Source organism: Sminthopsis crassicaudata, chromosome 5 (genome assembly GCF_048593235.1).
Source record: "Sminthopsis crassicaudata isolate SCR6 chromosome 5, ASM4859323v1, whole genome shotgun sequence".
Lineage (NCBI taxonomy): Eukaryota > Metazoa > Chordata > Mammalia > Dasyuromorphia > Dasyuridae > Sminthopsis > Sminthopsis crassicaudata.
In genome coordinates this window covers 190,249,479-190,263,237 of record NC_133621.1, presented here as the reverse complement: position 1 = coordinate 190,263,237, position 13,759 = coordinate 190,249,479, and the positions used below count along the sequence as shown (strand labels likewise).

Genomic DNA, 13,759 nt, shown 5'->3' with positions numbered 1-13,759 from the left:
CAAGCTCATGTTTTTCAAAGAAGCCAAGTTTTTCTGTATGGGTTTGGGGACATTTGAGTCTGGAATTTGAATATTAGCTGTTGCTTTTGGGGTTTGGGTTTCTTTGTCATGGTATCAGGAGTTTTTGATTACTTTTAATGATTGTGCTAATCCCATGCATAGACCAGAAGTCAATAATTATAATAGGGTGGCAATAACAATAATGACCTTTATAAAACACTTTTGTGTATGATCCTCATAAAAGATCTATACAGTATTTAGTGCACACTTACCTATTTAATAGATGTAGAAATGTGACTTATTCAAAGTTGCATAGGATGTTAGTGATTCTTTCATTATATTGTCCTGGCTCAAATGATTCTATCAATTTTTCCAAACCCAAAGAAAAAACTGAAGAAGATATGGAAGAAAAAAAAGATAACAGGGTAGAAGAGCTTTAGACTAAAAGTCTAGAAATCTGATTTCTAGCTATTAATTTGATGAATGACCATGGGCAAGTCACTTATGTGTTCTCTTCCCATTTATTAGACAGTAAGTTCCTTGAGGGCAGGAACTATCTTTCTTTTTTGTTTATAGTTATATCCCTAGCACTTAGCCCAGACATTGTCACATTAGTAAGAGCTCAATAAATGTTTATGACTTTTACAACGGTTTATGTTTTATAACAACAAAGTTTACAACTTTCTGGGCTTCGGGATTCTCAATTACAAAATGAGAGAACTAGGCTAAGATGATCTATCAAATGTCTTCTGACTCAAAAATCCTGAACATTAACAAGAATTATTTTCTTTGTTTTGAATACTGGTGTTGAAGGGAGAGGTGGGGGGAAGAGATAAAAAAGGAGGAGAAGAATTCCAGAACAACCTGCAGAAAACATGACATATGGTAGCCATCTTCTGTCAACCTCACCAAAGTGAACTAGGATTTGTTAGGACCTTAGCTTGGTCACACCTTTATTTTTCTTCTGTCTTCCCTTACTTTTGGCAGATCCTTCTTGTAAAATCTCTTTCTGCCTGGGTACTCCTGTTAAAGGAAGCACTATGGAATATCTGCTTACCTCTTCCCACAGGAGAAATATTTGTGTTTCTCTGAAGTTGATGATGTTGTTTTAGAATTCTGTGTCCACCTAAGTTTTTGCTCATGCTTTTTCAGAGTTTCCACAATATAATAATGAAATGGATGGGAAAGGGAAAGAGATCCAGATGGAGGGTAGTGGGTGGAAAAACAAGGAAGACCTAAGATTTCCTAAAATGTGCTTACTCTCTCTGGGAACATTTTCAAAAATAATATGCTTGTTACCATTGTTCTTCTTTGTTCCTAGCTAGCATGCTATAAAGCATTATGGGTGTGGACCTTCAGTTTTCATTCACTAGTGACAAAATCACGGAATATTAGAATATAAGGAAGAAACCTAAGAAATCATCTATTTCAGGCATTCTTACCCTATGCTTCATTCCTTGGTTTTATTTTGATGGCTAGATTTCAATGTGATTGATTTTATTTGTAACCTTATATATTTTATTTTATGTACTTAAAATCTGAGAAAAGGTCAATAAATTTCATAAGATTTCCAAAAGGGTCCATATTCCCCAAATTTAAGAATTTTTGACTCTAATCCAACAGCCTTATTCTACAAATGAAAAAACTAAGGCACAGAGAGGTGAAATGATTCACTTCTAGAGGTGGCTGACTATTGACCTTTCTGGTTTCCTCAGCTGTTTATTTGTTTTCAGTTGTGTCTGTCTCATTGTGACCCCATTTGGGGTTTTCTTGGCAAAGATACTGGAGTGGTTTGCCATTTCCTTCTACAACTCATTTAACAGATGAGGAGACTGAATCAAACAGGGTGAAGTGACTTGCTCTGGATTACACGGTTAGATTTGAGGCTAGATTTGAATTCGGGAAGATGAGGCTTCTTTACTTTGGGCTTGACATCTTTCCACTCTATCACCTAGCTATCTAACTTAATACCTAGGAAGCTCTTTAGCAGAATTAGGCTCGTATCCCAACTTGATTTGTAGTAAAAAATGGCCTTGGTTTAGAGTTAAAAAACTTGGCTTCCATTGTCAGTTCTGTGATTTACTAACCATGTGATGTAGGGCGGGCAACTTCACATCTGTTTAGCTTCCTCAACTGTAAAAAAAGAAGGGCTTGGACTGAATGATCTCTTCCAGCGCAAAACTTCTGCACTTTGAGTCCTATGCTTCTTCCCTCATGCATTTTTTCTATGTCTTCATTCCAGTCTCATGATAGTGGATGTTGATGCCAGTTAAAAGCCACTCTCCCCACAACAATCCTGCATGCAGCCTCTTTTCTGGGGAAGCATTCCCAGACCCATGAAAGAACCAGTTGTTTTCACCAAAGCCCACAGACCACTTTTATTTTGGCTGCCTCAAATGCAGATTTTTATTTTTACAGTTCTGTTGTTTAAAAGTTCAGTCCCAACTGGACAATAATAGCCATACCTCTACCCCAAACACCAGGCTTTCAAAACAAATAGACATTATGCTCTCTCCCATGGAAAAATAAATGGAGTTTTCTCTTTCTATTTGGAAACACGATTTGGAAGAGAAACTATACCTGACATGAAGCAATACCAGTTACACTGAAACTTCAGTTGAGAACTCATTTAGTTTCCTTACACAGCAACCCACTCCTAATGTTGCATTTATTTTTCCACATCTAGAGTAGTGAACTTTATATCTTTCCCTTCTCATGAAGGAGCATTTCCTTTGTTCCCTCTGTGTTCAATTACCATCTGTTTTTCTTTGATGGAAAAGTCTAACTTAAGAAAGAGAGGAAATTGTTGTTGTTGTTGGTTTTTTTTTTTTCCTGTGTTAAACAATAGTTTTCTTAGAGGGTTAAGGGAATTCTAGAGTTAGATAGTGTCACTCACTAACTGGTTGGATTGAAAGGGATCCTCATTTGAGAGAGAAGAATATAAACTCAGGGATTTGAAAGTGTCTTGTACAAAGTCAACTGGTTTGTGGGGTGCAGAGGCAAGACACAAATCCAAGTCTTCTACTTATAAATCCAGTATATTTTCTGCTACATCTAGAGAAGACATCATAGAGAAATTTGGTAAATTAGGGTGCTGATGAAGCAACTAGATGACAAAGAGCAGTTCCTCAGTCTTTCATCTCTTCTTGTCCATTAGAGAAAGTGTCAGATCTTTCATCAGAGAAAGGGAGAGTTTGAGTGATCTGTGAAGACAGTAATGTCATTATAGACTGATGACAGAAGTAAGAACATGTGAATTAACCCTGATATTATAAAGGACTACTTATCGTTTAATTGAGAATATGGAAGATGATTGTGAGGGGTCTGAGAAAACAATCTTTGTCTAATATTGTCAAAAGTTTGTTTTTCTGCCGTAAGTTATACATATTGCAAAGTGGAATGTGTATGAGGATGGATAGAATAATAAATTAGCTGATATTTAGAATTCAGCATTTTCCATAAATCATTCATATACATATAATTTTTTATATGTATACACTAACTCTACTAAATACACATACACATTCATACATATTCTTTGATTTTTAATGAAAAGAAGCTAGCATATCAGAGTTAAGTGCCCCCAAACAAACAAATACACATAGAGATTCACAGAAAAGGGTTACATACAAGCATTTGTAAGATGGATCAGTGAAGTGACCAAAGTTTTTTAAAAATGAATTTAAAAAGGTGATGCTCCAAAGACTATCCACACATCAAATAAGGCCAAACTCTATCTTTTGAAATTCTTTTATTGTTTCCCATGAAGACTTCAGTAGCCTCTTAATATATTAGTCATTTTAGTTTATTTTAAATTCATAAGGTATGCTGGTGATCAGGAGAGCTCCTGAGCAATTGGAGTTTATCCCCATTAACTCTTAGTTGTCAATCATGTAGGAACCGCATCAGTTATGGGACAATGGAGTACTCAGTGTTCTTTCCACAAAGAGTCAGCATACATCTATTGCCATGTAAGGTAATAATGATTATTACATTATAGGTAACATTTATATGGTACTTCTTAAAGGCCAGACACTATGCTAAGTACTGTGCAGTTATTATCTCGTTTGATCCTCTCAATAACCTGAAAGGCAAGTACTATTATTATTCTCATTTTATAGATGAGGAGACTGAGGCAAATGCAAGTCAAGTGACTTTCCCAGTAAGTGTCTGAAGTTAGATTTAAAACTAAATTTTTTCTGACTTTAGGCTTAGTCCTCTATTGTACCATTTAAGCTGCTTCCTACAAAAGTCTATGCCTTATAATTTCATCAAGTAGGTTGGTGGATTTACCAAATTGTTGAAGGGATTTTCAAATTTCCATCCTTTATAAAACATTTGGGACAGAAAGTAAGTCCAACATAAAATACTGCCTTTTCTCCTTTATACAAATTATTGAACGTGTATGGTAGATATTGTGATAACACAAAGCATTTTTCTCACAATAACCCTATGAGTTTGATCCCTATTTTACAAATGAGAAAACTAAAACCATCAAAACTTAACTGATTTGCCTATTTTCATACATAATGAATGTTTGAGGAAACATTAGAACTAAGGCAATGATTTGCTGAAACCAGTTTGCACCAGCTCTTGAGATCTGGTTGTTAAATTTTCATTGTGAATATCTGCATCTCATAAAGTGGCAAAGGCTTGTTTGCTGTTTTGCTGATTGTCTAGACTTAATAAAGAGATGGAAGAAAAGTTTATGCAAATTAAACTTACAAGTGTGCCTTGCAACAATATTTTTCTTTTTTTTTTTTTTTTTTTTTTGAGATCCAGTTAAACATTTACCAGCAAACCCTGAACTCAGTTTCTTGCCTCTAAATCTGGGGCACTTTTAATTATGCTATTGAGAAACAAAGAAGAATCGCTAATGCTAATGCATTGGGTGATCTTGGGCAAGATGCTTGGGCCTGAGTTTTCTTATTTTGAATTGAGATTAAATCAGATGAAGACCTAAAGTTCTGTTATTTTGCATTTAAAGAAATTCATTGTCCTTGACCTCAGTGAATTTATATAATCTAAAGAGAATTTGCTTGGGGTTTTGATCAGACTTTTCATGATTTCTTTCCTGTTAGCTATTTGTTCTTTTTTTATTATGTGTTTCCTGCAAGATTAGAATGGAAAGGATTCAATTCAGGGCACATTATTAAGTAGCTACTACACACATGAAAGGTCCCTGTGTGTACCATGATAAAACAAAACAATTTCTGCCCTCAAGAAGGGAAGAGTATATTCTTAGATAAGTAAATATGGATAAGTAGATACAGAGTTTTAGCAACTGGAGGAGGAAGATGGAGAGGGGATAGGAAGAGAGGCCCCCAGAACAGAAGATATCTGAGATGGATCTTGAAAGAAGAAAAAAAGTTCTGAAAGAGCAAGAGGATGAGTGAGTGCATTCCAAGCATGGAGGGTGGCTTGTGTAAATACCATGGCAGGAATTGGAATGCTGGGTATGGGGAATGACTGTTAGTTTAATATAGATGGAACATATATTACTTGAAGGAGAATAATATGAAATAGGTGCCCTTGAATGCTCAGTTAATAGACAGTAGGGGCCCATCAAAAGTTTTTGAGCAAGGGAATGACAAACACAGACCTGTGTCCTGACATTATTTTGGCAGCTGTATAGAGAATGGATTAGAGATAGAAGAATAGATAGAGACAGATAGAGATAGAAGAAAGATCTGCCAAGTGACTTTTAGAGTAGTCCAAGTGGGAGAATATATAACTATCCATTTTTTTCACCCTGTTTTCTTTAAATATTAGATTTTTTGAGAGAGTACTTCTAAATCAGCCTATCTAGGTTACTAATTAGAAGACAAATTCTTGAAGTAACAGGTCCCAGAGAAAGGGTAGGTGTCTTTGTATCTACAGAATCCAGAAGCATGTCTGGGGTCCTGGATAGAACTATAAAAAGCTTTTTGAATTGAACTGAATTTATTGAACAGTGGTAGCAATAGTGGGAAGGCAGGTAGAATAATTATTTGCATGTGGTTTAAAAAAAAATTAGGAGTCCTGGGATAGAATGGAGAAATGAGAAAAGTAGCTTCTAAAGTTAAAAAAAAAAAAAGTTATAAAAAATCATGTGGACTACGCCCCGAGGGGAAAAATGGTCAGGAATTGGCAGAGGGGAGGAGAATGAGAAGATGAAATGACTATATGACATCACAGGGATATTCCAACTTAGCTGTAATTTCCATGATTCATGTGAAAGTGGGAGAGAATCTCTAAGATGAAAGCAAGGGTGGAGAAACTGGAATTTTCTCTGTACAAGATGGCACAAGATTGCCTTACAGTCCTTTTTTTACAGAACATCTTTCAGACAAGCATACTGGATCTAGTTATACCACAAAACATTCGGCCATTTTCCCAGTGATTTGGAAAATACAGGCTTTTCTGGGGAAAAAGGGCAGGAATGATGACTATCCAGTCACCAAGATCTGCCTCAAATCTCTCTCTAGTCCAGATGCACCCAACATCTGGGAATGCAAAGACATAGGAAAAAATTAGAATTAATCCCCAACCTAAAGTAGTTTGCATTCCACACTATTTTGGAAAGTGATTCTTAGATCCTCAATTTAGAAATCACATTCAAGCCTTTCAATTTAATCTGGTTCATCTCTCCTTTATTAAAGATTTTCTAACACTTGTATCTCTAAAAGAATGCTCTTTAGAAAAAGGAAAAGGGGGGATCAGTTCTTACTCTACAAAACAGTGATAAATTTACCTCATATCAAAACAGTAATTCATTCAATTCAGATAATAGTTTTTAAGTGATTTGCAAATTGAAGGCATCAAGGCAGAGGCAGTACAATGTTTAGGATTTCTTTTTTTTCCTTTTTTTTGTGGAAGTTTTTATGAGTAAAAATGGAACTGGATCTAAATCTGTGTTCAGACATTGATTTTGCTTTTTTTGTACTACTGTGAGCAAATCATTTTTACCTCATTTGGCCTTAATTTCTTCAAACATACACACCAACACACACACACACACACACACACCCCTTTAAATGGAAAATAAGGACATTAGACCAGATAAATTCGAAAGTTCCTTTCAACTCTGAATGATCCATGAAGTTTATAGGCAGGTGGAAGAGAAGAGTATTTCTTCTGTCTGCATCCAAACTGTCAGATAGAGCCAGAAATGAAAATAATAATGGGTGATACCTGGAATGATTGTTAAATGTTCTAACCCATTAAATATTTTGGATTAAGATTAAGTCCATTGGAGTAGAGCAGCAAGTCAATTGTTTACTGCTTGAAATACATAACAATAATACATACATGTTTGTCTTTCTATCTTTCTCCATACCTATCTTTTTACCTCTCATCTATATCCTGGATTCACCGGGCAAGTGAGAGGAATCTTGGAGCTAATCTAGTTTGAATCCCTTATTTTGTCCTTGAGGAAATAGGACTAGGAGGTTACATGATTTACTTTAAGCTATAGGTTTAAGACTAGAGCCAGGAGAATCAAACCATACATCTCACTGTTTGCCTCGATTGCTGGGTTTCAGTTATCAAACTTTGGCAATAGTTGATGCATTTTAATAGCAGTTGACAATATTCTTGAAATTTCTACTATAAAGACAAAATATGGTGTGATAGTCGTGATAGGGGGAAAGCAAATTATTATATGACGAGTAAGTATATAATATAAAGTTAATTTATGGTTACAACCATATTTATCACCAGTAGTACAATAATCAAATTCTAATATGCAAAAAAAAAAATACATTTTCAAAATATCTTGAGGATAAGCAGTAGTTGACAGCACTGGAAATGAGTCTCTCCCCAAAGCAGATTTACAAATATTGGGCTTTAGTTCCTGAGTTTGAAATGTGTCACCAACTCTATTTCAGCTATTTATTCTGAACTGCTGGGTTCTCTTTTAGTTAGAGGTCATCTAAGCTCAGTTTTCTTTTCCACTTTCTAACACAGCACAACACACATGCTGTGGTGTGTGTGTGTGTGTGTGTGTGTATGTGTGTGTGTGTGTATATGTGTGTGTGTGTGTATGTGTGTGTGTGTGTGTGTGTGTGTGTGTGTGTGTGTGTGTGTGTTTTAGTAGACGGAGTAAGTAGCAATGGGGCAGAGATTCAAAGGTTTGGGAGTGGATCAGTAAAAATAATGACCACCTCAATATACACTCTAATAAAATTAAAAAAAATCTAGTCCACTTTAATTTTACCTACAATTAGATGGAGGAGAAAAGAAGACAGAAAAAAATGTTGTAGGCATCTCAGGTTATTTCTCTAGCCAAGTGATCTCCACCCACTTTTGGCTGTATGTAGCAGTCAAAAAAACCAAAACAAACCAACCAACCAAACAAAAAATGCATCCATAAACTAAGAGCAGGCTATTCTCCCTCACTTTTTTCTCTTTGAAAAGAAGGAAAGATAGTGCAGCATCACAGAATAAGATGAAAGGGTGTTGTTTTTTCCTCCTACTACCCTACCCCCTCTCCCAGCCAATGCAATTGATAAGTGGAATGAATAATGAACAGATTGGGTTGTGGTTTAGATCAAAAGTAATATAGGAAGCTATGGATTAGTCAATATGGATGGTCATTAGGAAGGGAGATGTTTGGAAAGTTTAATTCACCAAAACTGAAAGTGAGAGTGAGAAAGGGAAACATAAATCAGATGTGATTTTAAAATGTAGAAAAAGCGATGAAAGGGGAAAGAAAGGGTTACTATATTATGAATAGACTGTCTATAAGAAGAAATTTATAGTTGGTTATATTTGGAATATTCTATTCACATTTGAATAGAAAAAGCCTTTAGAAAAGACTTTCCATATTTAGAGGGAAAGTATTTGTAAATGAAGGAAGAGGGGAAAAAATCCTTAAGGGGATTTAGGAGGATTAAATAGAAGAACTAATTAAAAATCTATCATCCCTTGAATTGCATCTTCTGTATAATCAATCCTATCTTTGTATAACTGTGAATTTGGCCATGGAATGAAGGGCTGGAGTCAGGATTTTCTTTTCCATCATAGAATTCATGTTGCTTATTGCCTCCCTTCTGTCATTGACATGAGGGGGAACACCAGGCAAAATGCCAATTTCTAAGATATCCAAAGTGCTTTACTACACACAGTTTCCTTTATGCTCACAATAGTTTTTGAGAACCAGAACACCCAGTTATTATTATTCTCATTTTACTTATGGAGGAAAGTGATGCTTGAATAACTGGTTCTTGGGTTAAATGAGAAGTCAGTGACAGACCATCCTACTTGAAATGGAAACTTCAATACAATTTTTAAAAAATAATTTTATACCATTGAAGAAAACCTTAGAGTAATGGAATGGAGCAGAGTAAAGGAAAAATTAAGCTGAAAATAAGGAAAGATTTACTAATGACCGTTCTGGAAGGCACCAAATTCTCCTTTAGAGGAAGCAATATAAATTAGCTTGTATCATTCATAGATCAATTAGACAAAGTTCTAGGAAATAATCTTACATTGTGGAGAATGCCATTACTCTGGTCTGGTGATAGTGAAAGATGGTGAGAAAGTAGAATACAGTCATTGCTTGTCATCCCTGGACAATAATGGTATAGGTGCCCTTAATCAGTTCTCTTTTGAAGCTTTGGGGAATAAAGGAGTGTACTTTAAAAGGGTTGGGGTTTATATAGCCTTCTAATCCAATAAAACCTTTGTAATGAGTAGAATTGTCTAGGGCACATGTAGAACTTCAATCCAATGAAGTAGAACCAGAAAAAAAGCAGGGCAAGTACCTAATTAATGGTCTCTCACCTTTTGGATGGCGTTTGCACACACACTCTATCTACACCTTATATTATCACTCCCCTTTACATATAAATAAATACACACACACACACACACACACACACACACACACACACACATATATATATATATATATATATATATATATATATATATATATATATATATATATATATAATATATATATTCTTTTACTTTAACTCCTTTGGGTAGGGCAAAACATCTCTTTGGTAACCAACAATTCCAGGACAGATTCCCCTTACCTGATTACTTTTTAAGTCATAGAAGAATTTATTTATTGCCTCTGCTTTTCATTTCTTCTCTCTACAAATGCTCAGATGAATAGATGAAGATTTTCATCTATCTATGCAAGTTTACTGAATCAGCTTTTCCTTTCTTCTTTCTTTTCTGTTAGTTTTATATCTTTCTGCTTTCTGAGTTGATTTTTTTTTTTCTGTACTGGAGTATGTACTTTTCAAAAGTCATTCACAATTTCAAAGTTTGTTTGCTACTGTCACCTACATATGTAAATAGTAGCAAAGCTCTCCATTACAAGTTCTTATAAGCCCAGGAGCTCATACACAGTCCTCTGGACCCAAACTAGCACCTGTCACTGAGCTGAAGCATTCATAGCCTGAAAGCAAGAGCAAAGTGATGCTAGAGGAAAATAGGTGATAAATATATGATCAAACCACTGAGCTGCTATTGTGTATTTATAATTATTAAAGACTGAAGTGGTAGAAAAATAAAAGAGGACATTCCTCTTGACTCTTATACTTCACTGAGGAATCATATTTGTAGATCTTCTGAAATATTTAGCATAGTGCCAGAGCACATAGTAAATGCTATATATTTATATAGGACTGGAACCAACCTGAAATCTGCAGGGTCTTGAACATGCTACTAAAGAAGCAAATATTGATCTCCAACTGATATATAGAACTAATGTTCATATAGAAGGATCCAGGATCAATTGTCATGTTAAATTCTACCTACCAATGTGACCTGGGGACAGACCATTTAAATTCCTAAGTCTTTATTCAGTCCAGGATTGAATGTCCTGTGAAGATCACATAAGGATTTCCTTAAAAGTCTATGAAGACATTAGGACACCAAGAGGAATGAGACTGGATCTCCATGAGAAATGGAACTTATTTCACTACCCAAAGTACTTTTGAAAATTAAAAAAAAAGTTTTTTTCATCTTCTCAAATATGAACAATATATATTCTTTATCAACATAAAATATTCTGCCCCCTTTCTCCCTCCCTCTTTTAAAACCTGAAACATAGTAGATCCTTAATAAAAGGAATAAATGTAACAAATACCTAAAGAAAAACAGTTGTTTATAAATGTATGTATATGACATACATACATGCACATGCATGTACTCATGTACAGATACACATATGCATGCATGTGTGTATTTCCAGAACTAATTTCACTGATGTAAGCAACTTATAGTGTAGAATTCATTTTATTGATTCAGATTGTAAACGAGTCTAGAATTATTTTTCTAAATGCTGGAGTATATAGGTTTCCAGGTTTCCAGAGGTTATTAGACTTTATCATTGTTACATCTTTTGTGTATCAGCCAAGGCTGGCTCTTCTCTATCCATTATATCATGCTCCTTTTATTAGTAAGAGACACACATTTGTTATACAAAAAGTTAAATAATTAGGTTACTGGAGAATTAATATAATGGTGTTCTTAAGGCTTTGTAAAAAAGAAAAAAATTACATAGGAAAAAGACACAAATGCTTAGTGCTTTAAAGGTTGCAAAGTGTTTTATCCATATTATCTTGTTTGATCCTTAAAAGAACCATGTTGACTAAATGCCTTATCCTCAGATAAGTTAGTATCTTCTTATGGCAGATGAGGAAATTGAGGTTAAGAGAAGTTAAGCAACTTAATTAGAGTTATATAATTATTAACAATCTAAGATAGGTTTTGAATTCAGTTCTTTTTGTCTCCATGGTTAGTGTTCCATCTACTTATACCACCTAGAAAGAAGGAATGCCTATCTCTTTTGCTTTGGGATTCCATATGTATAACATATGTTGAAACTGTGTTCTTAGAGCTTATAATAACTTTTTTTGTGTGTGCTTCCATTTTAGAGCTCTTTTCATCAACTTCCACTCAGACAAGATGTTGGTACTACTGGCCGGGATCTTTGTGTTCCACACTGCCTCAGTCATCATGTTGTTTGTCTCAACCATTGCAAATGTGAGTAATGCTCTCCTATTATATTTTTATTCTATAGCAGTTTTATGAGCTCATTGGAAAATCATAATCTAAAGATTAGAAACCTAAAATAGTGAAAGTTGTCTCTCATTAAAGATTACTGAGCCAAGTTGGAACTGTGCTAACATTCAGTTCATTTCACATCAAACTCTTTTGTATTATTCAAGTGCTATGAATTTCTCAGGTTAACTCTCTAGAAGTTGCTACCTTGGTATTTATATCTGAAAATATGAGTTACATGAGTCTGGATATTCTTCTTAAGAACTCCAACTCCAGCCAAACTCCAACTATGTCAAAAAAATATATATTTTATTGGCCATCCTGGGAACTACTTTCATATACACTAGAGCATTTGAGAATGTGTAAACATTTTCTTTCCTTATGAATTTATCACATGTCATAAAAGATGAGCTATTATGGAAATATTACTAGCACAATTTCTGAATTTATCAGGAGGCAGATTTTACTTAATTCTTGGTTATTTTCCAAAAGTGGATAAGGTTGGACAAAGAGGTTTTGTCTTTAATAAATGCTTTTGAGAATTTCATGGTTTTTTAAAAGTATGTGTTTTTATTTTGTTAATTTGAATGCAATTAAATGGAACAACTGTACGAACATTTTCCTTATTAATTGCTTTGGAGATATATAAAATTTATGCAATGTACCTTATGGGAAAATAGTCTACTACTTTTCTATCCAGCAGACACTTTATAGTCTCAAATAATGGAGAAAAAAGAGAAAAGATTATAAAACAATACCTTTAAAAGTAGAAGCCTATGCAGAGTATCTTGGCAGAGGCAATACAATGGAACATACTTCCTTTCCCCACTGTCCTCTCCAAAACTGAGGCCTATTGAGGTGAAATGATTTGCTTAAAGTCTGATACATGCTTCTATACCATACCAGAAATATTCTGCTGATTCTAGAAGGAACTCAGATTAGTGTTAATGAAGAAGGGGCTTCTTAAAGATGCACTCTGTTGGATTGAGTAACTTCTTCAGAATCAGATCTGATAAGATATAGTTCTTTCGTAGTGTGATCTAAGAAACACTCAAAGCTCTCTCCATGAAAAGTTGCCACAGTATATGAAAATTTTTCATGGAAGAAGTGGGATTCCATAGCAGTCAAACTGGAACTTGAAGGATGTGTAGGATGTCAATAGGCAGAGAGAGTTGGGTAAACTGAAAAGAAGGTATAAGAAGTTTAACATAAACATGCTATATTCATATGACAGACCAGTCTGTTTGTCCTGAAGGGCTCATATGGCTAAGCAGGAGTGGAAGAGATAAGACTTTAAAAAATAGGTTATGGTCAGATAATGAAGGAGCTTGAATATGATGTTTGGTTCTGCAAATTATAGTTCAATGAACTTGACTTTGTTTCTTGGCAAAAATCAAATGTACTACTAAAGGATATTTTATGAATATTTAGAAAAGAAAGCAAAAACTATGATCATCTCCAAAAGCCATAGAGGCTTCCAGATAAACCTTGTTTCCTTATTTTATTTTGGACAGGGCAACTAGATTTATAATCAGAGAAATACTGTGTAGCATGAGAATTTCAGAGAAGTATTTAACAAACTCTTTCACAGTCTTTTTGTAAAAGTAGAAATATGGTCTATGTGAGGATATAAATACATGAATTCAGAGAGACTTGATTGTAGAACCCTTAAATTAATTAATGAGTAGATGTCAACTTGAAAGATGCTTTTCAAAGGAAATGTTCCATAAATCTTTCCTTAATTCTAACTGGCATT

The 13,759-nt window shown here is 34.6% G+C and overlaps 1 protein-coding gene across 1 annotated transcript in view; it reads left to right on the top strand.

Moving 5' to 3' along the window:
* Nucleotides 1-13,759, top strand: part of EMP1 (epithelial membrane protein 1) — a 30,690-nt gene that overhangs the window by 7,027 nt on the left and 9,904 nt on the right. Inside the window, exon 2 of the mRNA XM_074269124.1 lies at nt 11,877-11,985. Coding sequence (XP_074125225.1) covers nt 11,908-11,985 — 78 coding nt within the window. The 5' untranslated portion in view covers nt 11,877-11,907. The remainder of the gene's footprint in view (nt 1-11,876; nt 11,986-13,759) is intronic.